The sequence below is a fragment of the Motacilla alba genome, chromosome 19, assembly GCF_015832195.1.
Source record: "Motacilla alba alba isolate MOTALB_02 chromosome 19, Motacilla_alba_V1.0_pri, whole genome shotgun sequence".
Lineage (NCBI taxonomy): Eukaryota > Metazoa > Chordata > Aves > Passeriformes > Motacillidae > Motacilla > Motacilla alba.
The window spans coordinates 4779248-4805959 of record NC_052034.1 but is presented as its reverse complement, the minus strand read 5'-3'; the positions used below and the strand labels follow the sequence as shown (position 1 = coordinate 4805959).

At 56.8% G+C, this 26712-nt stretch overlaps 3 protein-coding genes across 8 annotated transcripts; 2 read left to right on the top strand and 1 right to left on the bottom strand.

Annotated features, from left to right (window-relative positions):
* Positions 1-101: 101 nt before the first annotated feature.
* LOC119709664 (OTU domain-containing protein 7A-like) lies at positions 102-2489 on the bottom strand. 2 transcript variants are annotated; one of them, XM_038157676.1, is made up of 3 exons: positions 2151-2489; positions 837-891; positions 102-482 (listed from the first exon to the last, which is right to left on the bottom strand). In XM_038157676.1, exons 1-3 carry the CDS (start codon positions 2289-2291, stop codon positions 403-405), a joined length of 276 nt encoding a protein of 91 aa, XP_038013604.1. In that variant the 5' UTR covers positions 2292-2489; the 3' UTR covers positions 102-402. The 2 variants fall into 2 exon arrangements, with proteins under 2 accessions (XP_038013604.1, XP_038013603.1); XM_038157675.1 differs by lacking the exon at positions 2151-2489 and having other exon boundaries at positions 837-2117.
* Positions 2490-2644: 155 nt separating this feature from the next.
* On the top strand, positions 2645-16121 carry WDR81 (WD repeat domain 81). 4 transcript variants are annotated; one of them, XM_038157662.1, is made up of 11 exons: positions 2645-3806; positions 4634-8179; positions 8394-8501; positions 9023-9213; positions 10993-11183; positions 11407-11572; positions 11701-11866; positions 12187-12885; positions 13044-13189; positions 13361-13540; positions 14415-16121. In XM_038157662.1, the coding sequence occupies exons 2-11, from the start codon at positions 4642-4644 to the stop codon at positions 14739-14741; spliced, it is 5712 nt and encodes a 1903-aa protein (XP_038013590.1). In that variant the 5' UTR covers positions 2645-3806; positions 4634-4641; the 3' UTR covers positions 14742-16121. The 4 variants fall into 4 exon arrangements, with proteins under 4 accessions (XP_038013590.1, XP_038013592.1, XP_038013591.1 ...); XM_038157664.1 differs by having other exon boundaries at positions 4631-8179; XM_038157663.1 differs by having other exon boundaries at positions 4543-8179.
* A 942-nt stretch (positions 16122-17063) lies between these two features.
* On the top strand, positions 17064-24497 carry SERPINF2 (serpin family F member 2). Of its 2 annotated transcripts, none has more exons than XM_038157669.1 (9): positions 17064-17182; positions 18216-18273; positions 18883-18939; positions 19788-20205; positions 20489-20632; positions 20796-20999; positions 21852-21994; positions 22574-22778; positions 23463-24497. In XM_038157669.1, the coding sequence occupies exons 1-9, from the start codon at positions 17121-17123 to the stop codon at positions 23786-23788; spliced, it is 1617 nt and encodes a 538-aa protein (XP_038013597.1). In that variant the 5' UTR covers positions 17064-17120; the 3' UTR covers positions 23789-24497. The 2 variants fall into 2 exon arrangements, with proteins under 2 accessions (XP_038013597.1, XP_038013596.1); XM_038157668.1 differs by lacking the exon at positions 17064-17182 and adding an exon at positions 17635-17779.
* The last annotated feature ends 2215 nt before the right edge of the window (positions 24498-26712 follow it).

Here is a 26712-nt window from a genome sequence, read left to right as displayed (position 1 = left end):
ACACAGCTCAGGTGCTGTGCCCCCTCCCAGGGTCTGTGCCCCCACCTGATCCAGAGTTTAGGGAGTTTCCCACGGGCAACAAACTCCCTAAAACTGAGCAGTTGAGCAAAACAACGTTTAATGCTTCTCTCAGTCTCCTCCCAGCTCAGTGCCACCCCACGGAGGGTGGACAGAGTTTGGCAACCCTTCTGGCACAGCTGGCTACAATCCTCCAGCCAAGGCACTGTCTGGAGGCTCCACGGAGACTTTCTTCATCCTGGTCAGACTCATCCTCAGCCTCCAACCCACAGGACTCTGCAGAGGGGCTCATCCTGGTGGCTCAGGGCACAGCTCTGGCTGGCATCCAAGGTCCCAGTGACGAGAAGAGAGTGGCTACATTCAACAGTTCTTCAACTGGCAGCTTTAGCTACTGCAGAAGGACATAAAGCTTGCCACTGAAGAACTGGTGCTGGTTAGCCAGGAGCAGGGTGGCACGGCAGCACCTGGGAAGGGAACACACATTTCAGAGCCAGGATTGAGCTGTGCAAGCTGAGCCGTCACCCATAGCAGCCCCTCTCCCTCCTCACAACGCTGACCTCCCCCCAGGGACTCCCCCCCCATCCAAGGAAATCCAGAGGCAGCTCCGACCTCAGCTCCCCCCATCCCTCCCCGCTCCCAAAGCGGGCGGTGCGTGAGCTCCAGCACCTGCAGCCAGCCCTAAACCACGAGGAACAGGCAGGGAAATCCAAGGCCATTTCTGCTGGAAAATAAGAGATAAGGCAGCTCCTCCAGCAGGGCCCGGTGGCCGCGGCAGGGCGGCCACTGCAGGTGGGGGTGACGGCGTTCCCAGGGCTCACCTCGGGCATCCATCACGGCTGGCAGGGTCCCACCTGGCCGGGAGCCAGCTGCTTCCTGACGGGGGAGACACTTTGTCAGGCGGCCGCTGCCGAGCCACGGCGGGGGAATTTCGGGCAGGAGAGGCAATTTCGGGCAGCTCAGCCCCTTTCGGAGCCGTTTTGTTGGAGGGCGAGGACGCCAAGCCCAGGGCTGCTGTGGGACCCCACTGCTTCCCCCCCGGCCCCGGGAAAATCCCTTCGCTCCAGCGCTTTGGCTGCTCGGGATCGAGTTTTGGGAACCTGCCGGGAAACCGGGCACCGGGAAACCCCCCGGGGGCCACCACAGCATCCTCCCAAAGGCACTGCGGGCCCCGGCTGGCCCGGCCCCGGTGGGTGCCGCGGGGCTCTCGGTGCGGGGCCGGTGGCCGGGGCGCAGCGGCGGCGGCGGGGCCCGGCGGGGATGCCGAGCATTCCTGGCGTGCCGGGTACATCTGGTCCGGATTCCAGCGAGCTGGTCCCGGCCCTGCTCCACCCCCGCCGGCCCGTGAATCAGCACCCGCCGCTGAAGCCACCGGCCCCGCCGGCACCGGGGGCCCCGCCGGCACCGGGAACCGACGAGGGGGGGCCCTGCCGGTAACAAGGCTCCCACCCAGCCCTTCTCAGCACCGACGGACCCCAGCGGCTCTGGGAAGGGCCCCGGTGGGAGCTCGCCCCGCTAGTAAAGAGCGCCGTGCCCCCAGCTGGTGCCCCTCTCCGGTATAACCGGGTCACCCCCCCCTCCCCCAGCGTCTCGCCTCTCGGTGAAACCAACTCCCCCCTCCCCCCTAACGGAGGCAGCTCCCCCCACGCCGCTCCTCGGCAAAGCCGCTCCCTCCACTCCCTGCGGGACACCCCGCCGCCCTGCCGGCCCTCCGCCGCCCGGGATGCTCCGCTCCGTGCCCACGGCGGGGAGCGGCCGCGGGTCAAAGTCTGCCCAGTCCGGTCCCGGAGTGAAGGTCACCCCCGGGGCGGCCACCGCCCGCGGCGGGGAGGCCCCGGCCGCAGCCCCGCCCGCCCCACCGGGACCCTCCGGCGCGGGAGCCGCGCACGGCCCCGCTCCCAGCCCCCCCTCCCCGCCCCACCGACACCGGGGGCGAGGCCGCCCGGCCCAGGCGGCGCCGCGGAGCCCGGCGAAGGACGCCCCGCGCCGCACCCCCCATGGCCGCCCTGTCCCGGGGAAAGGTGACCTTCCCTAACGGGGCACGGCGGGGCCCCTCAAGCCCCGGAGCACCGGGGGCGCCGCGCGGGGCTCCGCCACCCAAACCGCCCGACCCAGCACGGTACCGGCGGACCCACCTGCGCGGCTCGGTCGGGCGGGACTCGGCCGGGCGCCGGCGCCGCCGCCCCGCCGGTGCCGCCCGGGCCGTGCCCGGTGCCGGTGCCGCCGCCTCCCCCCGCCGCGCGCCGGCTCCGTCCCGGATCAGCTGGCGGAGTCATGACGCAGCCGCCCCCCGGCCACGCCCTCCCGCCACGCCCCCGGGCCAATCGCCGGCCGGTACCGCCGCCGCGCGCCGCGCCCGCCCCCGCGCCGCGATTGCCACCCCCTGCCGCCAATGGTGGCCAGGAGCGATCCGCGGCTCAGCCAATGGGAAGGTGAAGCCAGCGCTCTGCCCCGCCCACCCCCCGGGGGAGAGCCTCGCTGCCTCCCGGCCGGGCGGCGGTTGCCGTGGGAACGGACGGGGCCACCCCGCCGCGGGGCACGCCGGGAATTGTAGTGCGGCGCGGCGCTCCCGGCGTGCCCCGCGTGCTGTGAGTTGGCATTTTCAAGCTGGTGAAGGGGCGGCGGGGGCAGGGCGGCTCCGAAGGGGCTCGACCCTTCCGCGGGCCCCGGGCGGGGCGTGGCGCTGCCACGGGCACGGCCCGGCCGCCCCCGCCCGCCCTCGGGCGGCGCCTCCCTGTGCCGGGGCTGGCGACACAGCCCCGATTCCGAGAAGTTGCTCTAAGTCCTCGACCAATCAGAAGTGAGCGCTCTCCGCGAGAACCAATGGGAGGGCGCGAGGGGCGTGGCCGCGAGAACTCGGCTGACCCCGATGACTTGGCAGCGCCGCGCGATGACTGGACAACTTCTTTAAAGGGGCCGCGCCCGCCGCGGGTGCCGGCGAGGGGGAGCACAGCGCAGCGGCGGCCCGGCCCGGCCCCACCTGAAGGGCTCACCCGCTGCCCCGCCGGCACTCCCGCCGCTGCCGCCCCGTGGGGCGCGGGTCGGAGCTGCGGTGCCGCTTTAAGGCCGTTTCCTGCCCTTCGTCCCAGTAACAGCTGATTGCAGCGGGCCAGGGCAGGGCGGCCAATCGGCGGCCGCCACGTCCCACCCACGTGACTCCCACGCGCCACCGCGCCATGCGGCGCTGCCCGGCGGGAGCCCCCGGCGCCCTTAAAGGGGCCGCGCGCGGTCCGGCCGCCCGTGGCTGTCGTGACCGTGTGCCTCATGACCTGTACCGGAGGCCCGGCATCGCCCGGGCGGCGGCGGGAGGACCCGGCTCGGCTCACGGGCACCGGAGCCGGGCAGCTCCCGTAGCGTGCGGTGCCTCGCGGGGCAGAGGGCGGCAGCGTCCCGGGGCGGCGGGGCTGGACCGGCCCCGCCGCTCCACGCCGGCTGCCCCGGGCACTCACCTGCCGCCGGTGGGGTCCGCCCGCGGCGGGTGAGGACCCCTTTAAGAGCGGCTGCCTCGTCAGCGCGGCTCGCCCGGCTCCAGCTGACAGCCCGGGGCGCCTCTGACGTCACGGTGACGTCACGCCCGGCGCTGCCCATGCACGGCCGCCCGCCCCGGCCCCCCCCGGCCCGCGGCCGCTGGAGGGAGCCCGGGCCCGGCCCCGCGGGGCCCCGGCGGGCGGCGCGGCCCGGCCCCCCCGCGCACATGGCGGCGCGGCGGCCGCATGTGACCGCCGTCAGCTGACCAACATGGCCGGGGCCGCCCCCGCCGCCGCCCGCCGCGGCTGAGCCGCCGCCGCCAGGTAACGCGGGGCCGCCGGGGCGGTGAGGGACCCCACGGGGGGGTGAGGGCTCCCCGGAGCGGCCCCCGGCGCCGCGGGGCTCAGCCCGGCTCTGCGGTGCCCCCGCCGGTAGCGAGGGGCCCGAGGGGCCCGGGCCGCCTGACCGGCCGTGGCCGTGCTCGGTGCTGGGTCCGTGCTCGGTGCTGGGTCCGTGCTCCTCGCTGGGAGCATTGTCCGGGGCGCCCCCGCGGCCCCTCTCCGGGCCCTGCAGAAGTCCCGTTGTGTCCCCAGTACGGGGGTCATGCTGGAGATGCCCTCGTGTTCCCCTCCAGCTGCGGAGGTGCCGTTGTGTCCCCACTGCCAGCCCTGGCGCTGCAGATGTCCCCCTCCATATCCTATCACGGTCCTTTTCAGTCCCTGGGGCTGTGAATGTCGCATTGTGTCCCTCAAGCCTGGCGCTGAAGAGGTGCCATCACGTCCCACTCCCTGGCTGTGGATGTTCCATTGTGTGTCCTCTCAACAACCCTGGGCCTGCAGAGGTCCTGTAATGTCCCTTCCCCCAGCACCTGGCAGTGCCAGTCCCCATCGTGTCCCCACCATGTCCTCCTGCTGGGGGCTGTGGGAGCCCCACCATGTCACCCTGCCGGGCTGCAGAGGTCCCACCTTGTCCCTCGCAGCCAGGGCTGATCCCATCTCAACCCCCTCACGCAGGCACAGCGACCAAGATCCTCAAACCACCTTTTTTGTTTCACCCGAGCGCCGATGGGGAAGTGAGACTTGCTGCTCGCTGGGGCGGGCAGGGCGCTCTGCTCGCTCACAGCCCGTCCGGGCCACCTTTCTCCCAGCAGAATCCAGCATGGAAAGCTTCCTGCAGAGCGTGGAGAAGGACCTGAACATCGACCGCCGGCAGCTGGCCCCGGAGAGGACCCACGTCACCGCCTTCGTGCCGGCCAAATGGCTGCAGAGCCTCAAGGAGCGCCGGGCGCTGCCGCCGGCCTGCCCGCGGCCCGAGGGGCTGAGCGAGGTGGAGCTCAGGACCTTCCTGCAGCACTCGGTGCAGAAACTGCCGGCGGGCTGGACGCGGGTGGAGATCCACGGGCTGCGGAAGGCCCGGCTGGGGTACCCGCTGCGGGTGGCGCAGCCCCCCGAGCAGCGTGGCAGCGCGGACACCCTGCACGGCTTCATGCAGAGCGTGGCCACCCAGAACTACCGCAACCTGTGGGGCCGGGCTCACGGGCTGTACGCGCGGCCCTACCGGCGCCCGGACGCGCCGCCCACGGCGCCGGCGCTGGACGCGCTGAGGGCTGCCCTGCACAGAGCCTACGGCTGCCCCGTCCTCCAGGTGGGCAGGAGCGTGGCTGGCACGTCCCCTGCCAAGGAGAGCGTGGCCAAAGGGGCGTCCTCGTGCCCCAACGTGCTGCAGGCTGAGGCGCTGCTGGAGTCGGCCGACATGCTGTACGTCGTCTACCCCTACGTGCAGTACTGCCTGCACGACGTCGTGACCTTCAGCCCGGCCAAGCTCACCAACAGCCACGCCAAGATCCTCTTCCTCCTCTTCCACGTGCTGCAGGCCATGAGGGCTTGTCACCAGGCGGGTCTGGCTTGTGGGGATTTCTCCCTTCGGGACGTGGCTGTGGATGAGAAGCTGTGCAGCCGGCTGCGCGTGAACTTCAGAGGGTACGAGGGACCGGGGGAGGAGGAGGAGAACCTGGAGGGTGGTCTGGAACGAGAGAGCAAGCAAAGCTGCGTGCAAAGGCAGGAGGTGACGTGCAGTGCCTGCCAGAAGGACCTCCGAGACCTGGTGTTGCAGTGGGTGCACGGGCAGGTCAGCAACTTCGACTACCTTATGCGTCTGAACAGCCTGGCTGGGAGGAGGATGGGAGACCCCAATTACCACCCGGTTCTTCCGTGGGTGGTGGACTTCACTACCAAAAACGGCAAGTTCAGGGACCTAAGGAAATCCAAGTTCCGTCTCAACAAGGGGGACAAGCAGCTGGACTTCACCTACGAGATGACCAAGCAGGCGTTCGTTGCGGGGGGCTCGAGCGGGGAGCAGCTCCACGTCCCCCATCACATCTCAGACGTCCTCTCGGATATCACCTACTACGTGTACACGGCCCGCAGGACACCCAAGGCAGTGCTGTGCTGCCACGTGAGGTCCCAGTGGGAGCCCAACGAGTACCCGGCCAGCATGGAGCGCATGCAGAGCTGGACACCTGACGAGTGCATCCCAGAGTTTTACACGGACCCCTCCATCTTCCGCTCCATCCACCCGGACATGCCCGACCTGGATGTGCCCTCGTGGTGCAGCTCCTACGAGGAGTTCATCCAAGTTCACCGCATGCTGCTGGAGAGCCGGGAGGTCTCCCAGGACCTGCACCACTGGATCGACCTCACGTTTGGCTACAAGCTGCTGGGGAAGGATGCAGTCAAGGAGAAGAACGTCTGCCTCCACTTGGTTGACAACCACACGCACCTGACGACCTACGGAGTGGTGCAGCTCTTTGACCAGCCCCATCCCAGGCGCATGGTGGGACCTGCCTACACTCCTGCTGAAGCTCCAGCCATTGCCCGGCCTCTGCTCCAGAACATCCGTGAGACTGTGGTTTTGGAGGACATCCAAGGCCAGGTGACAGATGCAGTCAACGGGCTGGTCCTGGAGGCTACTCCCAGTGAAACCACCTGGTCTGGGGAGAAACCCATGGCTGGTGAAGATGATTTGGAGCAAGGCACGGAAGCCCTGGATTCCATTTCTGCTTCTGGGAGAGCCCCTGACCAGCCCTGTGCTGCTGTGCCTCCAGCACAGCCCTCCACCCTCCCTGCTTATGTCACCGAGGGCAAATCCTCAGGGGTCCGACCGCTCCGTCGGAGCAAGGCAGGGGCTGTGGATCAGCTCGACGTGAAGATCACGCTTCCTGAAGGCTTCAACCCGCTCCAGGCCCTGGAGGAACTGGAGAAACTGGACAATTTCTTGGTTAAAGGCTTAAGCAGTGAGATGCAGCTGATGGAGCGGCCGTGGGAAGAGCCACCCGTGGGTCTCTCAGATCTCTTCCAGAGGGACATGCAAGCTCTGGGCGTCCTGGTAGCTGAGATTATATTTGCACCGAGGCTCCGTCCTTCGAAGCCCGACGCGTCGCTGTTGGAGCGGTTCCTGATGGTGAGGAACCTCTGCCGTTACCATCCCAAGGAGATCCCGGCCCCGCTGCAGCACGTGCTGCACGTCCTGCTGCAGCTGAGCGTGCCCGTGGAGAAGCTGCTGAAGAGCAGGCTGGGCAAGGGCACAGTGCAGCTGTTTGAATACAAACCCATCTCCCAGGGCCTCCCCCCACCCTGCCCCACGCAGCTCCTCAGCCCCTTCAGCTCCATTGTCCCCTTCCCCACGTACTTCCCAGCTCTGCACAAGTTCATTTTCACCTATCAGGCAAAGAAGATCGAGGATGAAGGGCAAGGCCGGGAGCTTGTTTTCCAGCTGTGGCAGCAGCTGGAGGGGATCCTTTCTGAAATCACTCCCGAGGGCCTGGAGATTCTTCTGCCTTTCATATTATCTCTGATGTCCGAGGAAAACACCGCTGTCTACGCGGCGTGGTACCTCTTTGAACCCATAGCTAAATCCCTGGGGCCCAAGAATGCCAATAAATACCTGCTGAAACCCCTGATCGGAGCCTACGAGACGCCCTGCTCCCGCCACGGCAGGTTCTACCTGTACACAGACTGCTTTGTGGCCCAGCTGATCGTGCGCCTGGGGCTGCAGCCCTTCCTCCTGAACCTGCTGCCCCACATCCTGCAGATCCTGGTGGGCATCGAGAGCTCGCGGGAGGAGAGCAAATCCTTCCTCGGCACCGCCGAGGACGATGAGAGTGGAGGGGAGAGCCCGGTGTCCTGTGTGTTTGGGGAGGAGATCAAGATGGACGTGGAGCACGGCTCTGCTGCACTCGACCTCCTGGACTACACCTCTGGGGTCAGCTTCCACGACCAGGCCTACCTGCCTGAGGGTGAGGACTTCCAGAGCGGCCTCTACGTCGGGGAATCCCTGCAGCCCCAGGAGCAGGAATCGCTCAGCCTCGGCCGGCTGAGTGACAAGAGCAGCGCCAGCGAGGTGTCCCTGGGCGAGGACAGACCTGCAGATGGGGACTCCCAGAAGGACAAGAGCAGCTTGAAGTCAATGGACAGCAGCCAGGACCTGAAGCAGAGCGAGGAGTCGGAGGAGGAGGAAGAGGAGCACGAGGAAGAGGAGCATGAGGACGCGGCGGTCGATGCGGAGCTGACGGTGGTCGTGGATGCTGCTGGGGCCTCTGTGGATGTCACCCTGGCTGATGACAGCAGCGAGCCAGAGGATGGGGAGGGAGAGGAGCTGCCAGATCACTCTGATGACAAGGAGCAGACCATACTGCTGGGTAAGACCCTGCCAGTGTCCTGGGGAGAACTGGGTCCAGATTTGGGGATGTTTGTGGTCCCAGCTTGAGGGGGACAGCAATGAAAGCAGGGTGAGAGGCCAGGACTGCATGCGGCTCTGAGAGTCAGGGTTGGGGCAGCAGGGCCTGCTAGACTGTTAGATAGCTAATCTGTGCCGTGCTGGGCGCTGTCCTTGGGCCTGCTGTTGTTTTGCAGACACAGCCTGTAAGATGGTGAGGTGGCTCTCGGCCAAGCTGGGCCCGACCGTCACGTCCCGCTTCATCGCCAGGAACCTGCTGCGGCTGCTCACGTCCTGCTACGTCGGTAATGCCTCCCCAGGCTCCAGGGCTGTGGTCTTTGTGAGGTCCCCAGGATGAGGGGAAAGATGAGAATCTGACTCCATGTTCTCAGAAGGCTGATTCATTGTTTTATGGTATTTTATTATGTTAAAGAGTGCTATACTAAAACTGTACTAAAGAATAGAGAAAGGATGCATCAGAAGGCTTAATAAGAATGAATAATAAAAACCTGTGACTCCTCAGAGCCTCGACACAGCTGATGGTGATTGGTCATTAAGTCAACACAATTCACATGGAACCAATCAAACAGTCACCTGTTGGTAAACAATGTCCAAACCACGTTCCAAAGCAGCAAACACAGGAGAAGAGAATCAGATAATTATTATTTACATTTTTCTCTGAGGCTTCTCACCTTCCCAGGAGAAGAAATCTTGGTGAAGGGATTTTCCAGGAAATACGATGGTGACACAGGGTGGGCTGTGCCCCCAGTCTGTCTGCTCGGGTGGGGCTGCTGCTTCAGCTCATGATGTGTTTTTCTGTGGGCAGGCCCGACCAGGCAGCAGTTTGTACCGAGCAGTGATGAGAACAGTCCCCTGAGTGCAGGAAATATCTACCAGAAGCGGCCCGTGCTGGGAGATCAAGTGTCCAAGCCAGTGCTGGCCTGCCTCGTGCACGTGGCATATTTGTATGGAGAGCCTGTCCTCACCTACCAGTACCTGCCCTACATCAGCTACCTGGTCAGTATTGCCTTTTCCTCCTCTCTGTTGGGGCAAGAGCTCTGTCCAGGCATAAAGGAAAGATGTAAAAAAAATTAGTCCAGCCTTACCAGGGGTTTCTTGTGTATAAACTGAGCTTGGCTGGGCTCTGTCTGGGCCAGTATGGGCTAAGCAGCTCTGGCTGTGCTGGCTGAGAAGGGCAGGAGAGGCACTTTCACCTCCTGCCACAAGGTCCAGACTGCTCCCAGCAAAGCACACAGCTCTGTTCATACCCCTCTTTCCCTGTCAGACCTTGTGAAAGCAGAGAAAAAGCATTTATTCTGCTTTTCTGTGCCCAAACAGAGCTGGCACAAGGGTGGGATTGTGATAACAGGCAGGAGGAGCAGCTTGTGCTGCTGTGAGATTGCTGGAGTGAGTGCTCACAGAGGTCTGTGTGGGTAGATAGGGCTGAACTGGGGGGAGACCAACGGGTTTTCAACTGAATAAAAAGCACTGGCAAGGCTCACCAACTTTGCAGCTTGAAGTTCATAGCAAGAAGGAAATGTATAATGCAGTTGGTCGAGAAACTTAATTTTTCATTGAGAAGAAAAAGGTTTTGAATGTCTTAAACAGGCTTATTTTTCATATTGTTCCATCTTTAGTGGTTGTAAACACTTTGGCTATGGATTCTTGTTTAAATGGAAAACTTCAGTAGCTTTCTGATAATTTAAACATAGAGGAAAAGAGGCCACAGCTGTTCATTTAAAGAAAACAAAAAGGCATTGTCAGTTTTTCCAGCGTTGAAGGGGAGATTTTTCAGGGGAAAAAATCCCATTTTTCAGCAAAAATCATTCTCCACCCAGTTGCAATCATAGCTCCAGCTGTTCTGCTTTGCTTTCCTAAGCTCATTGCTTGGGGGCACAGAGGGGATTAAATACCCCTGTGAAACAGCATTTGGCAACCTGACACCGGAGCGATGGAACTGGCGGGTCACAAATGGGATAAAGTCAATCCTTCTTGCAGGATTTGGCAGGGTGGCTATTTTGTGAGAGGAAGAGCCTCTGTGATGAGCTGGAAGATGGCAGGTGTACAAGAAATATGGCAGGAACTGGGAATTGTCTGTGGCTTTTGTTACTGGCTCTCTTTTCTTGGGTGTTTGATTTGTCTAGGAGTTAGGAAATAGGACAATCTAGAAAGAAATATTTTTGTGTTGCTGCTGATGTTATTAACTCTTTGGCACTGCCATAACAGCAGCAGTACATTGTCAGCAGAAAAAGGATGTGCAGTTCTGCCTCGTGAAATTATTAGCAGCTGGATTTCTAGAAGTCAGCAGTGGGTTTGCCTGTAATTTGTGTTTGGATATTTCATGCAAGGACTGTTCCTCTGCAGACTGTGGGATGAAGACACTGATTTTTGCTTTTAAATTGGGCATCTGTAAGAGTTTCCCCTCTCTCTGAGCTGGCAAATGATGCTCTGGGCTGTCCAGGGTGGTTTGGGTCAGTGCGGGGTTGTTGGTCTTGCTGCTGAGCTTCCCGATTGTGGGGATGTTGTGCTCTGCAGAGGAAATCTGTGAGCTTAGGGGTGTCATTCCCCATTTTCTGCAGGCTCATCTCTTGTGCTGATGGGTGCCTGTCAGTTTTTGGACTCATCCCTTTGGACACATTTTGCTGTTGAGATTCAGTGCTCAGGTTCCTCTTCCAGGAGCTGTGACCAGCAGTGCTGTGCTGGGTTCGAGGCTGAGCCTGGAGGGCCCTGGGGTCACCTTTGCTGTGTCCTGCTGGGGAGGTGGTGGCCCTGGCACTGAAGGAGTCCCTGTCACAGGTTGCGCCCGGCGGCGGCTCCGGCGGTGTCCGGCTGAACAGTCGGAAGGAGGCCGGGCTGCTGGCTGCCGTGACACTGACACAGAAGATCGTGGTGTGTCTGTCTGACACCACACTGATGGACATCCTGCCCAAGATCAGCCAGGAGGTGCTGCTCCCGGTGCTGGGCTTCCTCACTTCACCAGCTGTCGGGTGAGTGCTGCGGGATTGGCACAAAATCAGGGGATTTGGGAATGGTTCTGTGGGGGGCTTTGATGCTGCCAGGGCTGGGGGTGTTTGTGCTCTGGTGTGCATCTCCTCGCACTGGTACACTGCTGAAGGCATTCTGGGAACACAGAAAAGGCAGGAAGCATGAGGCAGAGGATGGAAAAAAGGGATTTGTGGAGGGCAGGCTGGTCATGGATGTCCTGTTCAGTTTCCCCAGTGGAGCCCAGGCCCGTGTTGTCCTGTGTGTGAAGACAATCAGCCTCATTGCCTTGATCTGCCTGCGGATTGGGCAGGAGATGGTGCAGCAGCACCTCAGTGACACAGTCAGCAACTTCTTTGGGGCATTCTCGCTGCTGCAGGAGCTGCAGGAGCAGGTCAGTGCTGTGGGAGAAGCCCTCCTGCACTCCCCCAGATGTGGGACTGTGATGGGCATACCTGGCTGTGTTTGTGTGGTAAGAGCATCTCGTCTTGGGGTTTATCTGACCTTGTTCTTCTTGTCCAGGGGTTGACAGCAGAGTCACTGAGCAGCTGTGAGGTGCCAGTGATGGAGGTGCCCCTTTCAGATGGGAAGCTGCTGGCCCTGGATCCATCTGTGCTGGTGGAGTTACAGAAGGTGTTCAACCCTGAAATGGCCTACATCACCTACATCCCCTTCTCCTGCTTGCTGGGTATGCCTTGGCCACCAGCTCCAGGGATCTGTGAGGGAGCTCTGTGCTCTGGGCATGCGTGCTGGGTCTGACCTCCAGGGCAGACACAGCTCACAGGGCTGCTGGGGGGAACCCACAGCTTCTACAGCATGGCTTGGGCTGATTCTTGGGTTGGGAGCCCTCTGGACTTCAGGGTGCCTTGGCTGGGAGCAGATGTAGCTGACTTGGGGGATGCTGTGTTCCCATCCCAGTGTATGGAGGGGAATGATGATGATGATGATGATGATGATGATGATGGGGACATTGCTTCCCTTGCAGCCACATTGTCTCTGTCTCCTCAGGTGACGTTATCCGCACGGTTGTGCCCAACCACTCTCTGGTTGAGAAGCTGGCCAGCCTCCACCTGGAGAGCGTGAGCCCCCAGAACCTGCAGGCTGTTGGCCTGGAGCAAACACCCAGTGTGGTGGGCTCAGACCAAGACCCTCGAGGGGCCGAGCCCTTCTCCAGCCCCCAGGAGGACACTCACTCTGGCACTTTTGGCAGCGTCCTGGTGGGGAACCGCATCCAGGTGCCCGTGGACACGCAGCGGGAGGGTCTTGGCTTGCTCCACCTCAGTGCTGGCACTGATGGATTCGCTCCCAGCTCGTCCAGCGAGGAGAGTGCCCTGAAGCACGAGCTGCCCCGCAGCACCCACATGCTCTGTGGGAACTGGCTGGCCTACTGGCAGTACGAGATCGGGGTGAGCCAGCACGACCCCCGCTTCCACTTCCACCAGATCAAGCTGCAGAGCTTCTCAGGGCATTCCGGGGCCATCAAGTGCGTGGCACCGCTGGGCAGCGAGGATTTCTTCCTGAGTGGCAGCAAGGACAAGACGGTGAGGCTTTGGCCGCTGTACAACTACGGGGATGGCACCAGCGAGGTGCCACCACGCTTCACCTACGCCGAGCACAAGAAGTCTGTGTTCTACGTGAGCCAGCTGGAGGCACCGCAGCACGTGGTGAGCTGTGATGGCACCGTGCACATCTGGGACCAGTTCACGGGTAAGGAGGGGAAGGGTGAGGAGCTGGAGTGAACTGGTCCAGCCCTTACAGGCAGGGGCTGCTGTGCTGAGTTTGGATGTTTCCTGTTATAAACCAGCACAGAACTGGAGATTTGCTGTGTGACTTGTCCTGCTGTAATATCTGCCATCTTTTCACAGGCAAGCTTCTGCGGACCTTTGACGAGTTAGACAGCAAAGTCCCCATCACAGCTGTGACCACCATGCCACCTCCCTATCACAGCATCTCTGTGGCCAGTGCAGACTCTGTGCTGAGGTTCATCGACCACAGGAAGCCAGGACTACAGGTATGCGGTGCTGCGAGCCACCTTCCTCCAACCCTGTGCTTACTGATGGGCTCACAGCTGGCCCAAAGCCCAGATCCCAAAGCCAGCTGTGATGGCTCCGTGGAAACCAGCTTGTCCCTTAAATGCCAGCTCCCCTGAGCTTCACCCCCAGCTGGACTGTCTGTGTTGCAGCACGAGTTCCGCCTGGCCAGCGGCGTGAGCGCGGGGCTCATCCGCTGCCTGGCCGTCAGCCCCAGCGGCCGCAGCGTCATGGCCGGCTTCTCCTCCGGCTTCATCGTGCTGCTGGACACCAGGACGGGGCTCATCATGCGGGGCTGGCCTGCCCACGAGGGAGACATCCTGCAGATCAAGGTGAGAGGCTCAGCTGGGGTCAGGGTGGGGCCTCATTGATGCTCTGAGGCTGTGTGGTGTGTCCGTCCTTCAGGGCTTGTGTGCTGCATCCCTTGCAGTGTCCCTAAGGGGCTGCCCAAGCTCTCCTGCCCCGTGGTTAGTGCTGCTGCCAGCTGTTCTTGGTCCAGCTCATGCTGCCAGAGTTCAGCCCTCCTGGGTTTCAGTTCCTGCCCGGCAGGTGTGCAGCAGGGGCAGGGAGGAGTCGTGGCTCCTGTGAAGGAGCAAATGTGTTGCTTTCTCCACGGGGCTCTGGGCTTCCCTGGGAGAGTGTTGCTCTAATGAGTAACTCTTGTCCATATTTACCCACCCCAGGGAGCAGTGCTGGGTCTCCAGTGTCCTCGACCCAAATGTGGGTTAAACAAAGTTCAGCAGTGTGGGTTGTTTACCCTCTCACTAGCTCTGCTAATAAGCAGCTCCAGGCTTCTCCTACTCTCAGCAGTATTTTCAACTGTGAGAGAGCCTCCCAGTTCCTTCTTCTAAGAAGGAAAATAGTTTGGCAGGTGATGTAGCGGGGAGGGAGACTGCATGGTAATCCCTGTACCCACTGCAGTAGTAACAGATGATGAATGAGTTCTGTTGGGTGTCAGGGTGTTGTTGAGAAGAGGCCCAGCCTATCTCTTGGAGGAGATTGCCAGCTACCAGAGGATCCTTTACCTTGCAGTGTCCACCCAAGGCCTTGCTCAGTATCATCAGCTGCTTGGAAATGGCTCTGACTGTCCTGAGGGATTGCACTGTGACCGCTGGATCACTGGCAGCCACCTGCTGCTCTCACGTGCAGCACCAGATTGTGACTTTTTACAGAAATGTCTGTTCACTGGCCTTTGCTTTCCTGCAGGCTGCAGAGGGCAACGTGCTGATCAGCTCCTCCTCAGATCACTCCCTGACTGTCTGGAAGGAGCTGGAGCAGAAACCTTTGCACCACTACAAATCTGCCTCCGAGCCCATCCACGCGTTCGACCTCTACGGTAACGAAGTGGTCACTGGCACCGTGGCCAACAAGATTGGGGTCTACTCCATGCTGGAGTCCTCAGCCCTGCCCTCCAGCACGACCAAGCTGAGCTCAGAGAACTTTCGGGGTACACTGACCAGCCTGGCAGTGCTGCCCACAAAGTGCCACCTCCTGCTGGGCTCGGACAACGGCATCATCCGGCTCCTGGCGTAGTGACCCCGGCCTGGCAGCCTCTGGCTGTCCCTGGAGCTGGAAGCCAGCAGCGTGGCTTTTGGAGGAGGCAGAGTCAGATGTTTCTGAGCAGAGGATGCAGAGGGAGGTGTACTTGTTACGTCTCTAAGCTCTTTCTGTATCTTGAAAAAAGAAAAAAAAAAAGCCATAACTGAGAAACCTCCGCTGCTGCTGGGAGAGATATTGGGCGTTGTAGGTCACTGTCACCCCTGCAGAGAGGCCTGGAGCTTTCCTTACCGTGTGTGCCTGATCCCCAGGGGACTGTGAGCTGCCCTCCACAGTAACAGGGACCCACAGGTACCCTCCCCCCTTCAGTTTAAGGGGTAAGAGGTGCCCCTTGACAAAACACACCAGTTTAGCTACTGCCACCCCTGCACTTCCCCTCCCCTTCCTCTCCTGAACCACTGAACAGCCCCACTGGGATGGCAGAAGCTGGGCTTGGGAACTGCTGCCTTTGGAGCTGCATCTCCTCCTCCTGTGGCTGGTGCTCAAAGCCCAGAGGAGGTGCTCTGTGAACTTTAGGTCCTGCCAGCTGAGTTAGAGCCTGCATGGGAGGAGGAGAGGCTCACCAGAGCCCTTCTGCTGCTGTGCTGGCTCCAGGGCAAGGACTGGAATGGGAGCCAGCCAAGGCACAAACCCAGTTCCTGTGAGAGCGGGCTGCTGCAGAGGGGCAGGTTGGGGTGGGAATGTCAGTCTCTACGGAGGCCAGAACTAGATGCTTCCACCAGAACTAGATGCTTCCATGGGGATTTTGGCTTCTGGAGCAGTGGGGTAGGGCTGTTGTTGGTTCCTACCCCAGCATCCCATGATGATGTAAGGGGTGAGGAATGCCATGTGTTCTGTGCACTGGCATTGTTCCTCAATAAATCCTTCTAATCCTCTCCTTCATGCTGGTCAGGCTCCTGGGGAAGACAGGACAGCAAAAAGGTGCTCAGTTTTGTGCCCTCCTGCCCTTGTAGGGTGAGAGGCAGGAGGCAAGACTCCAGCATGGTCTCTCTTTGACCTTTCCTTGGGGACAGCACTGTCTGTTCCCACCCCAAAGGCACAGAGGGTGCTCTTTGCCCCACCAGTAGGAGCAGTTTCCTCCCTTCTCTGTCAGCCCTTTTCCCATCCATCCCTCAGCCTAGCCAGAGCCAGTATCAGGGGAGTGGGAAGCTCTTGGGCAGAGGAGGAGCCTGCTGTGGGTTGTCCTGGGAGGGGAAAAGGCTTCCATCCAGCTGCCACCTGCAGGGAGCTGGGGATGTGAGTAGTTGGCCAGTGCTGTCCTTCCCTACCCAAGGGGAGCTCTCAGTCCCGTGTTGCCTATTAAGCATTTGCAATAGATGTAAATATTTACTTCTAATATACTCTTTGAAAGAACTGTAGAGCTCTGTGTGTGTGTGTGTGTGTGTGTAAGCTCTGTGCTGGAGGGGCTGGGTGTGCTGCCTGCAGCTCTCCTGCTGCTCAGCCCCAGTGACACCTCCTCCTTCAGGCTCCTCTTGTGTTCCGGGCGTGCCCTGGATGTAGGACAGGGCTCTGCTGCACAGGATTTGCTTTCCAAGGGGAAGTAGCTCCCAAATGTGGTTGGAGAGCTCAGATCTGTCACCCGCTGTCTGGGTGAGCTTGGGAACCAAGAGTTCCTGCAAGGAATGGAGTGGAAGATGCTGTTGGTGCTCCCTGCTGGCCCTCAGTGACTCCTCTCCCCCTGAGGACACAGGCAGAGGCAGGAAGGATCACCATGACTTCTGCATGCAGCACAAATCCACCCAGAGTTCTGCCTGTCCCCAACACTGTTCCTCTGTGCCCCAGCAGTGTGTCCATGCCCTGGGCACTGGGACCAGCTGCCCTGGGAGAGCTCTGGAGCGTGCTGTGCCCCGGGGGAGGGAGCAGCAGCTGCTCTTGGCTCAGCCCAGCCTGGCCCTCGGAGCCTGCTGGGCACCTGCCCTCTGTGAAACCAGGGCCTGACTCGGGCTGCAGCAGCTGGGACTCCAGGAGGGAGGAGCTGGGGGTTTCAGCAAAGAAAATTCCCAAACCAGACAGCCCTGTGGCAATAACCACCGAGCCCTGCGTTTTCACTGAAGTTTATGAATAAAAGAGAATATTCCTAGCACGGGAAGTGAATGCAAAGTGGAGCCACTTGCAAATTACTTCTGCTGGTGGGAGTTCTGGATCTGCCAAACTCGATGTTAAGGTTGTCATGAAGGTACAGCAGCCCAAAAGAGTGTCCCCATCTCCAAATGCACCACAGCTTCAGTCTTCTCCCCCAAACAAATGTTTAACCGGATGCTGTAGGTCAATATTTGCCTGCCAAATTCTCAAACAGGGGGTGGTGCTGAAGGTCACAGCTGGGAGGGGGGGCTGGACTAGAGCTGTGTGTGCCCCATGCAGAGCTGCTGGACAGGTAAAGCAGCTGCCAGCTCCAACGTGGACATCAACAACCTCAGGTAAGGGACAAATCAAGGGATTTGACAGAAATGAGGGTTTCTGCGATGGCCCTTGGGAGAGAGGGGTGAATTTGGCAGAGGGTTAAAGGCTGGGCACCACCAGGGAGGAAAAGGGGTATTTGGGGTTGGGTGTGACTGCAGGATTTGGGGTGAAGGAAGGGGAAGAGTGAACTGGCCTCAAGTTACCTTCTGCCAGTGGAATCTCGGCCCAGCAGTTCTGGGTGAAGTAAGGACTGCTTGGAGAGTGGAAAGCAGCGCCAGGAATTAAATGTGGACACCATGCAGGGGGCAGGGCTTTGGCGTGGAGGTTTTATGAGAAGGAGAAGATCTTTTATTTCTGTCTGAAAGGGAAAAGTGGCTGGGTGAAGCGTTGGCCAGGGCATGGGTGGGGGTTTGTCTGTGACCCTGGAAGCCCTGTCCCACTCTGGAACTGGAGCATGGAGGGGGAAGAGGCGGGGTTTGCCAGCAAAGGGGGGAAGATGAGTGCTGGGAAGGGGAGGGCTCCCCCTTCCAGGACATAATGCTGGGAAACTGCTCTGGTATTGCACTTCATACCTGCAGATTCCCTCCCAGGCAGCACTTGCTGAGCACCTGCAGGTCAGTAGCCCTTCTCCCAAGAGCCTGGGGCACAGCTGAGGATGCTGTGCCTGTACCCTGGTGGTTTCCATGGGAAAGGAGCAGAAAGGCTCTTGTCTCCTTCCAGAGGCACAGTGTGTGCAGCACTGATTAGGGAAATACCATTTGCAATCCAGAGAAACCAGGGCAGCAGGGTCAGACAGGCGGGATCCAAGCACAGCCTGGCTGTGGCTGCAGCTCCGCTGCGGGCCCCTGCTCCTCTCTGATTTCCCTGCCTTGGCACCAGACCCAGGAGCCCTGTGTTGTTTCTTTGCAGCATTGTTCATCTCCCTATTGCTTTCCACGAGCTCCTGTGCCAACCTGTTTGGCCAGGTTGATAATTTTCTCCCTGTAGACCTGAATAGGCTGAGCTCGCAGCTGGAAATAACTCCTCTCTCGGCTGGTCCTTGTGTTCCAGGAAAATGGGGTTCCTCTGGGGGCTGCTCTGCCTGGCTGCTCTGCACAGCCTCCCAAGGGTAAGTTGCTACTCCAGCCAAGAGCAAGGGAAGTGTGGTGGCTCCCTGAGCCAGACCATGGGGCAAATACCACCCAGAAGAGCCCTGGATGGCAGATAGGTGGAAGATACTGTGGGTGGGTTCACCAGCAAGGTTTCTAATCTTTTACCCAGCTCAAATAGTTGTGGATGTTCTTATTATTAATATTTCGGTAGAAACTTTCTTTCAGAACTTGACCTCAACTGTATTTGGTGACCATGACCTTCAGGAGTTAACAGGAACTTTTTGAAAAGCAGGTTTTTCCTCCCCCCCCCTTTTAAATCTGGATCCCTGTCAGAACTGAGATTGCAAAACCCCACTGCTCACTCTCAAAAGGATCCATTATTTTGTGCCAGACTGGCCTGATCCCTTTCTAAACAAACCCAGTGTTTGCAGTGTCTCCCAGCTGCTCCTCACTTCCCGCTCCCCGCGTCAGACCCCGCCGCCCCTGGGCCTGCACCCCAAAATCCTGCCCGTGCTGCTGCCTTGTGGGGACTGCTACAGCCAGGACTGCAGTGGGAGCAGGAAAAACAAACTCTGGAAATTCAGAGGGACCTGACTTTGTTTTTTTGTTGGTTTTTTTCCCCACAGCTGGCGCATGCCATTGACCAGCAGCGTCTCTTCCTGGACAAAGATGGGAAGCTGAGGGTAAGCACTGACAGGTTCCCCCCAAGGGGGCTGAAGTTTTGCTGTGGGATTTGCAGTTTTTCCTGAGAAGGGATGAAGCCAGGCAGCGCCAGTGCCATGAGAAAGTCCATCTTTCTGCAGGCTTTCCTCCCAGCTGCTGCCAGTGCTCTGCTCCTTCAGTTTGGAAGCTCCACCCTAAATAACAGCAGGGTATGGAGTTAACGTCAGTGTGGTGTGCACAGGGGCTGGCAGGTGGATGATTTAATTTCTGATTGATAAAAAGGTGAGGGAAACCACCAGCTGTGAGGATGACAGGGAGAAAGACCCGTAGCTGATCCAACCCATTGAGCCTGGGATGTTTCAGATCATGCGAGTGTGAAGAGAGTAGTGGCAGTGCTAAAGCTTAGAAGAGTGGAAAGTGAGGAAATTTAGAGAGAAGAAGGATGGGATAGAACACACAGGTCAAAAAGGAGGAATTGAGCCAAACTGGATCAGGGCTGTGACAGCAGCAGAAGGGGTGACCAGTGTGAGGCAGGTGGGCACTGCTAAAATGTGTGAGGGGAGGAGATGAAATCAAGGCTGAGGACGATGGATCTGTAAATACTGAAGGCACAGGACATATGCTGAGTTGGTGGTGGGTCTTGCCCTCAAGCTTTCCTGAGAGCAAGTGGAGGAGGAACCACTGCCAGACCCTCACTGGGTCCATTTTCACAGGATGCAAGACCTCTTTTCCAAATCATTATCCTCAGGGTTAAAGGGAAACTGAAGCAGAAGAGTCCAGCTCTGCCCAGTTTTCTCAGCCCATTTAGGTGTGCAGTGAAAGGCCACAAGGGTGTCACTGTGCTCTTGCTTTCCTTGTTTCTCCCCAGGATGTGAAAAGTGCTGGAATGGCACAGTCGGATTTGCTGGGAGCCATCCCAGCCCTGCCAGAGGGAAAGATGGTAGAATTTAGTTATGACAGCTTCCAGGAGAACGATGGACCCATGTCAGCATTCCCCAGCACCCTGCCACACAGGAGGCATGAGTGGAACTCAGAAGATGAAGCCGTAGCTGGGGCTGAGGGCTGTCGTGGGATGAAATCACCTGGGGGAAATGCCTCTTCTGAAGAGGAAGGAGAGGCTGGAGATAAAAGCTGCGAGATGACTTGGAAGAAGAGCCAGAGGCTGGCAGATGGCTTGATGAGATTCAGCATCGATCTCCTGAGAGAGGTGCAGCTGGAGTCCAACAGAACCAACGTGATCCTGTCCCCCCTCAGCATCGCCCTCGCCTTGTCCCACCTGGCACTGGGTAATTCTTAGTGGCAAAACCACCATTCCCTGCCCTTCCCCATTTCCTCTCCCTGAGGCATGAGCAACCAGATGCAAATGAAATACAGTCCCTTCCACTTATCCTTGCTCCTGCAGCTTTAATTAGGCATGATTACAATTGAAGCTGCCCTCTGAGGCTCCGACTCTCAGATTTCTGCAGCCTCTTTTGTGAGGCACAGCGTGTTTCTAACAAGAGGCAGCCAGAGTAACATCCCTGTTTTCCGCTCCGTGGGCACGAGACCTAACAGGAATTTGATTTTTAGGAGCAGCAAATCAGACAGAGAAGCGTTTGCTGGAGGTGATGCACCTGGAGTCAGTGCCCTGCCTCCACCAGATGCTGGGCACCCTTCGCAGCAGGCTCACAGAGTCCACCCTCAGCCTCGGGTCACGTCTGTACCTGCAGAAAGGTGAGAGCTGGCCCAGGGGGGGCTGGACTGGTGTAGGACAAACCTCCCAGTCACAGAGAGTGATGGAAGCACCCTGGAGACATCAATTCCTCCTATTTCCTCCTCTTGGGGAGTGTCATATCACGCTGAGCAAACCTTTTCCATCATTCCTCCCCTTTGCCAGGGTTTGAGGTGAAGGAGAAATTCCTGGAGGATTCAGAGAAATTCTATGGAGCAAAGCCCAAGACCCTTTCTGGGATCAGTCAGGACGACCTCATGGCCATAAACAACTGGGTAAAGGAAGTCACTCATGGGCACATTCCCTCCTTCCTGCAGCAGCTCCCTCAAAACACAGTGATGCTCCTGCTCAATGCCATCTATTTCCACGGTGAGCTCCACAGGCCTTCCTTATTTTTTCAAGAGGAAATGGTTAGAACTCCAGTTTTCTGCAAGCCCTGTAGCTGAACAGCCTCTCCTCTCCTCGCTTCCTGCTAGGCAATCTGCTTGTTCTTGTGCATCTGCTGTTCCTCTTGCTTAGACTTCTTTACAGTAATAATTCCCAACTGCTTCACATGTGCTAAAAATGTTACTTGACAGCAGAGCCAGGACACAGCAGGTGGGGCCTGCAGTGTCTCTGCCTCCTGCTTCAGGATCCCAGGCAGTGGCACATCCCTGCTCATCTACTCAGTGATCCTAAAGGTCTTTTCTAACCTAAATGATGAACCAGGTCGTTTGCAGCTCTGCACACCCACCACAGAGCTCAGAGGCAGCTTCTGTGGATTTCTCTCTTGACTACAGCACAGTGGTCGGCCACATCTTCCTTTTTGAATTCCCTGAGGGCTGTGCACAGACCAAACACTTCCAGTGTAAATCTACAAACGTTTTACCTTGGTCTTGGAGCAGTGTTTCCCCCTCTGCAGCACAGAGGCAATACTCCCCGTTTTTCAAAGCACAAACATAGTTTCTTTTATCTCCATAGCCTTCAGTAGTCTCCCACGCTGAGGCATGAGGATTAATCCGTGTTCTTTTTGTTATTCCATAGTTTCTCTCGGGATGATAAGAGTTTCCTGCTGTTAGGGCTCTTCCAGCCTTGGTACTGACTTCTCTTTGCTGTGTTTTCATTTCCCTGGTCACTATTGGCCTTGTTAGAGAACTCAAGATAGGAGGAGTGTCAGCTCAGCAGTTTCTGGTTTTCTACTCAAATTTAACTTCACCACTTTCAAAACTTTTATTTTTACAGGGTTCTGGAGGAATAAGTTTAATGCAAGCTTCACTGGGCCAGATGTATTCCACCTTGACGATGAGTTTGTGGTCCCAGTTGAGATGATGAAAGCCCACCAGTACCCCCTGAGCTGGTTTACTCTGGAGTCCCAGGATATTCAGGTAGGGATCTCTCAGGAGTACAGCAAATTTTCACTGGAATTTCCTCTTGCTGTGGTATTTTACTAACTGCAAGCATTCCCTCCAAAAAACCAAGTGTTTTTCTTTTAACAGGCATAGCACAAGAAATTTAATAATCATTCTTTATCCTTGCTTCCAGCAAGAATGTTGAAACTTCACTTTTAATCTCTAGGAAAAACCACAATGAGATATTCTGACTAACTGGGAATTAATAGAATTTTAAAGCCCTGAGTAAAAGATAAATGAGGAAATATGGAAAGGAATTCCCTCAGACAATGTGCTGTTGGAGTTTTTCACAATCCAGAGTGGGGCAAGCTTGTGGGCTTTCACTCTGCCATGGGCTTGACCTTTACCAGCCAGTGGCTAATACTAAAATCTAAAGCTGTTATTCCAACAAATTCTCCTCTGGAGAAATCAGATCCCTCCTTCTCACCAGGCTGTTTTCACTTGAGAGCAAGAGTGGCCCTGTAGACCAATTAGAAAAAGACTGAATTAAAAGCATCACTTTGTGGACTTCCCTTCCTTTTCCCTGAATTCTTCTCTGGTTGGTTTTATTTCCAGGTGGCCAAGTTTCCCTTTAAGAGCAATGTGAGTTTTGTGGTCATCGTACCAAACCACACCACCCAGAACACCTCTCACGTGCTGGAGAACTTCCCTTACAAACACCTGTGCAGGCTTTTCCCCAGAGAGGTGGCCACCATAGTGAAGATCCCCAAAATAAAGTTGGACTACCGGCTGGAACTCAACCAGGTTCTCAGCCAAATGGGTAAGGCCTCTGGCAGGGTTTGCACAGAACAAGATCAATCTGTTCGCTGCCACCAAAAGCTGCCACTCTTGTTTCTAAAGCTGTGCCTCACAGCTTGCTCCAGAACTCCAAACTCTCCCAGCTCTTCTTCCTCTCCTCCTCCTTACTCCTTGCTTGCCTGGCACCAAATGTTTTGCTCCAACAGGATGATACTACAGAGAATTCACAGCTTCTCACAGCCTTTACGGGTTCCTCCTATTGTAGCCAAGACCAACTTCCCCCGTGCATCAATCTCAGTCTCTTACTTTGTCATTTAATTCAGTGTCCTGGACATGGAAATTGCCAACAGAGAAAATGCAGATCACAAAGCTTGGAGCTGAAATAAAACATCAGGTGCTGCCTTTCCAGATGAGAATAATTTAAGAGTTCACTTTGTTTTGCAAAGAATTGCTTAAAAAATTATTTCTGTAGAAGTGTTTCCAGCCTAGCTAGAAAGAGTCTTCAGATTTGCTGCTGCTTTTTAGGGATAACTTCAAGTTCTTACACTACGATTCTTAAACAGGTGGAATTTTTGTTTCTCTTGTCAACTCTCCAGTCCTCCATGGTGGGCAGCACATGGAGCAACAGATCAGGGAATTGCTTTCTTCAGACAGCTTTGAGAAAACTCAGAACTCAAAGCACCTACTTGGTCTCATTTCTCTGCAGGCCTCCAGGAGCTGTTCACGAGCCCGAATCTCCAGAAGATCACAGAGGAGCCTCTCTTTGTGTCCAGCGTACAGCACCAGGCCACCCTGGAGCTCAAAGAAGATGGGGTGGAAGCCTCTGCTGCCACCAGTGTTGTGCTGTCACGCTCAGCCTCTGTCTTCAGCGTCGACAGGCCCTTTGTCTTCATCATCTTTGAGGATGAAACAGGGATCCCACTTTTTATTGGCAGTGTCCAGAACCCCAACCCAGGCGCTGCTCCCCAGTTCCGAGAGCCAGAGGACTCACGTGAAGCCAGAGATGCCAAAGAGCCCCGCGTGCCCAAATAACAGAGGGCAGAGCTGAGTGTTCTGGGACTCCTGCCTGACCCTCTGGACCAGCTGGGAGAGGCCACAGGGAGCAATTCCTTGCTGTTTTCCTTTCCAGATCCCTAGAGACCAGTCCTGGGATAGCCCATTCCAGCCCTGACAGCTTCTCCAGGCTGAGGCTCCCCTCTGTTGAACCTGAAAAGCTTGTTCTGCCTGGATTTCCCTTCCAGGGCTCTCAGTCATGGAAGGGAGACTTTCTTGTCCCCAGACTGTTATTAGAGTCTTCATTAAGATCTTATTAGAGTCCCCTGTAGCCTGGAATCATCATTAGCATCTGGCAGCTTGGACATCAGCCAGGGCTGTATTAATGTGGCTCTTCCTTCCGCAGTTCCTGGGAACACGAATCCCTCCGTGTTCCTCTGCAAACCATCTGTGCCCACCTAGACAGCGACCTCCAGAGCAACTGGACTCGAAACCAGTTGTCTTCTCTAGGATGAGTCACAGCCACTTCCAGGCATGGGTTCTTTTCAAAGATTCCCTTTTCCCACTCCTTGGCTATTTGGATCTGATGTAGGAGGCTCTGCAGTAGGAAACCCCTCCCTTTGGATCCTTCTCTCCAGCCCTTCTTCTGGGTAATGCTAGATTTTTCAAGGCATATTTTATAAAGTGTTTTTTAGTAATTTTTATGTTGGCAGAATAATAAAGAATAAAGCAGAATATATTTGCTGAAGGTGTTGCATTGAAGGACCCAACAGAGAATGGGAAAAGGCACAGAAATTTAATAATTGTAAAGATTGGGAGGAAAAAAAATCTGGGCATGACAGAAGAAAAGGAAGGAGGGGCTGTGGCAAAGGATCTGCTTTTTGCTGCACCTTGTCACAGGGAACAACAGGGGCTGTGAGGTGAAATGGCAAATCTGTAAAGACTCTCCAAGGGCCAACAAGTTTTGGGCATCTCCCCTGGCAAGTGTGCAGGGGATGGATGCTCTCTGGGTCAGAGCTGGCTTTGTGAGATGGCAGAGTTCCCTGAATTAGGGCATGGGCTCAGTGGCACAGGGTCAGGAGGGTGTTTGGCCTGTGAGCAGCAATGCAGGGGTAAGCAAGGATGTAACAGCCCTTAACCTTTCTCTTGGGTAAAACCTGACAGATGCTGGGATCTGCTCAGAGGGTCAAAGGTGCTGATCTGGCAGCTGTTAGCTGTGATTTGTTCTTCACTGGGGTGCTCCTGGCTCCACAGTATCCATGCTGTGGATGGCTGGGACAGCTTCCAGGGAAAGGAGGAAAGATTTTGACACCTGTAGCTGAATGTCACTGCTTTTGTTTTGGCAAAAGACAATGTCCAGTTACAGCTTCCCTTTGGTCTGAGATGGGCAGAGCCCATCACAGCCCCTGAGATGGGTCCTTGTTCCAATGCAGCAGTGCCCTAAATGCCCATGAGGCTCTGGCCCAGATCATCCAGACAAGCTGCCCCATCCCTGGAAATGTCCAAGCACAGCTTGGACAAGGCTTGGAGCAACCAAGGGATAGTGGAAGGTGTCCCTGCCCATGGCAGGGGGGCTGAAACAAGATATCTCTAAGGTTCCTTCCAAACTAAACCATTTTATGATTCTATCAAGGAATTTTGGGGTTCCTCCACCCAACCAAGCCACTGAGAAATTATGGGCCTAACTCAGGAGTACTTCTGTACAAAACAACTCGTGTCCATAGTAATTTCTGCTTCCAAACCCCCTCAGCTGCTGGGTGGAAAGGATGGTGCTCTGTTCTTGCAGAGCAGCAGTCAGAGAGCCCAAGGGCCATCCTTCTGGCAGTGTTTTCCTCTCTTGGGAAGGCTGCCTTCCCTCAAAGGAAGGAGCAGAATGCTTCTGGGAGCCTCCGTCCCTGAATAGTCTGCACCATCTGCTGGCATAAGAGCAGGACTGACTCACTAACCATGAATTTCGGGGATGCAGGCGACTTTGGGGAATGAAAAGTCCTGGCTCCAGCCTCCAATTATGCATTTCTTCCAGTCTAAAAGGGGAAGAATGGCCAGAGATAATGCCTACCCCTCTAACCAGTGTAAAGACACAAACCCTTCAGAAAGAGGCTGTAATTACAGAGCCCTGCAATTTTAACAAGTAAACCCACAAGAATTCAGCCTTTCTTACTAGAGGGCACAGCTCTAGCCCACAGGGAACATTTTAGCTTATTTATTTATACAGATTCATTCCTAGCATTCAGAAATACCATTCCATGCCTTAGGTAAGTCTTCTTTGGCTACTGTAACCTCCCTGAATGCCACCCTGTTGCACTGCAACCGCTGCAAAATTTGAAGCTCAAGTTTTCCTTTTCACACCTCTGCCCTCCAGCTCCTGCTTTTATAAAGTTTTTTCCCCTTGTTCTCAGTTTCCTGAACAGCTTGGTTCTTATTTCCTATTTTCTGTCTTGCTGCCATCACTCCTCCTCCAAGCTATTCTTGTCAAGCTATTAATTTCATCTTATTTGACAGTACAGCAGCCCTCCATGACTGTGCTTCGCTCAACAAATTATCAGTTACACCAACCATAGGACTCTTTTTCACTCCACTGACTTTCCAGAAGAGGCAGTTTGTAAAATGCAAAGTAATATTAATGTTTCTGCTCAGGAGTTTTCCACTTTGCATTGCTAAAGCTTTCATTTTGACGGAGCTGTATTCTGAAAAGACATGACTAGCACAGGGTGTCTGCTCTATCCATCTGCACCACTGGCTCAGAATATCAAATAAGTCCCAGTTTCTTTCATATTAGATGTATTCTTTTCCTTACCTAGAGCAAATTCATATCAGCACTACTTCCACAGTAGAGGTGAACCCTGTCAGAGAGCATACTGAGACCAAACCAGAACAGCAAAATGCTGGTATTGATTTAATAAAACTGATTTTGTTGGATGAGTTTAATGCACCATTTCAGGAACACCCTTCACCTACAGGAA